This window comes from Aplysia californica, unplaced genomic scaffold (assembly GCF_000002075.1).
Source record: "Aplysia californica isolate F4 #8 unplaced genomic scaffold, AplCal3.0 scaffold00778, whole genome shotgun sequence".
Lineage (NCBI taxonomy): Eukaryota > Metazoa > Mollusca > Gastropoda > Aplysiida > Aplysiidae > Aplysia > Aplysia californica.
Genome location: NW_004798048.1, coordinates 2,849 through 4,634, shown reverse-complemented (window position 1 = coordinate 4,634; position 1,786 = coordinate 2,849). Strand labels below are relative to the sequence as shown.

General features: G+C 44.3%; 1 protein-coding gene across 1 annotated transcript in view; it reads right to left on the bottom strand.

The window, feature by feature from the left end:
- The window catches only part of LOC101852800 (histone-lysine N-methyltransferase SETD1B), a gene marked incomplete at its 5' end in the record, with an annotated part of 7,499 nt that overhangs the window by 3,152 nt on the left and 2,561 nt on the right, over nucleotides 1-1,786 (bottom strand). Inside the window, 1 exon segment of the mRNA XM_013088633.1 lies at nucleotides 67-169. Within this exon segment, the coding sequence (XP_012944087.1) occupies nucleotides 67-169 (103 nt within the window).

Genomic DNA, 1,786 nt, shown 5'->3' with positions numbered 1-1,786 from the left:
CCCCCCCCTTTCCCTTAACGCACAACAACCACCGGTCCGTGGGACTGTGTCTGCCGAGTGCTGTACCTTGACTTGTGCTGGGTAAGTTCACCATCGTCTGGCGATCACATTTGGTTTGGGGAACCTGAGGCTGCTCCTCTGTTGGTACAATCTCAGTTTGCTCCTTTTTCTGGACAGAAAAGAAATAAGACAGAAACAGGTTCATTTATCGGTTAGCGCGTTGGTGAAGGCGGAGAATTATACATTGCCTTGTAAACTGACCGTTGTCCTTTAAATCCTTCTTCTTTTCCACTACCTCTTTATTCTGCACCTCCCCCCTCCCCTCCCAAAAAATCTTTTAGTCCTAAAAAAAGAAAAAAACCCAAAAGAAATAAGAGGATGAATAGGGTGGGTGTGGGAGACTGTTTGTTGTCCCCACATCACTTTGCTGTTTGAGTTATCTTCACGGCTCTGTGTGCCGGAGCATCGTACGACAGGGGCTGATATCTTTTGGTGCTCACCAACTAGGCTAGCACGTTCACTCGAAGCGTTCTCGAGTTGTCGCCGCTCATTGGGTTTTCTCATTTCCACACGCAGTGTCGTGTTTGAAAGATAATGCCTCAAGTCCACTGGCATTTTAAGTCAGTTTAGGCCAGGTTCATATGCAAATGATCTCGTTTTTGTCAGTCACTGACTTCCTTTGTCTGACTAGGCCTAGGCCTAGGCGATTTTCCTGCATGCACGCTTTTCCATCAGCAGTACAAGTGGCTAAGAAAGCCTCGGTTCCACTCATTTTGGAAGGAATAATTGCATCTTTAAGTATATTTTTGCTTCTTCATTGCACTTTACATTATCAATAAAGTTGTATCTCATTATAATATGTTGTACAATAGAAGATTTATGCTGAAAAACAGCAGAAAAAGAAATGAAAGCACCTGACCTAGATTATTTCGTTCTCGGGAGAACTAAAAATAGGCTAGCCAATACCTAGGTCACCCCTCACACGTCTCGTATGAGCTAAAATGTACGCCAGTGATAGACTCTAGTCTTTGCGTAATAATTAATAAAGGTAGTCTTGTCTAGACCTATACTTGTGTCTCTATAGATGTACACACCAGAAACAATGCTGAAAAAGTAAATAAATAAATAAATCGCCTGGGCCTGTGCTGTCTGTTGTTCTCGTAATCATAAAACACTGGGCTAAAAACAGAATTAGTTGGTCTCACCCGGGTGACGTGGATCGTGCAAAAACTTGGTACATTAGCCTGTGTTCTACATCATGCAAAAACTTGTACATTAGCCTGTGTTCTACATCATGCAAAAACTTGTACATTAGCCTGTGTTCTACACCATGCAAAAACTTGGTACATTAGCCTGGCCTGGGAGCGATCTTAGGTTTTAGGTTGATGCGTAGCACGAGAAATGCTTCATAGTCGGGGAAAAAGACTTTACTGAACGTCCCTCATCTGTCTGTCTGCCTGTCTGTCTGTCAGTCTATCTCAGGTCGACCATATCGTGAGTGTTCTCCTTCGTGTGTCATTTACTCTGTGCTCGAGATCTGGTGCTTGGGTTGAGGGAGAGAAAATGTGGGAGAAACGCCATGGTCGTCATGGTAATAGTCACAGATCCTGGACCTTGTCTGTGTGTGTGTGTGTGTGTGTGTGTCTGTGTCTGTGTGTCTGTGTGTCTGTGTCTGTGTGTCTGTGTGTCTGTGTCTGTGTCTGTGTGTCTGTGTCTGTGTGTCTGTGTGTCTGTGTGTCTGTGTCTGTGTGTCTGTGTGTCTGTGTCTGTGTGTCTGTGTGTCTGT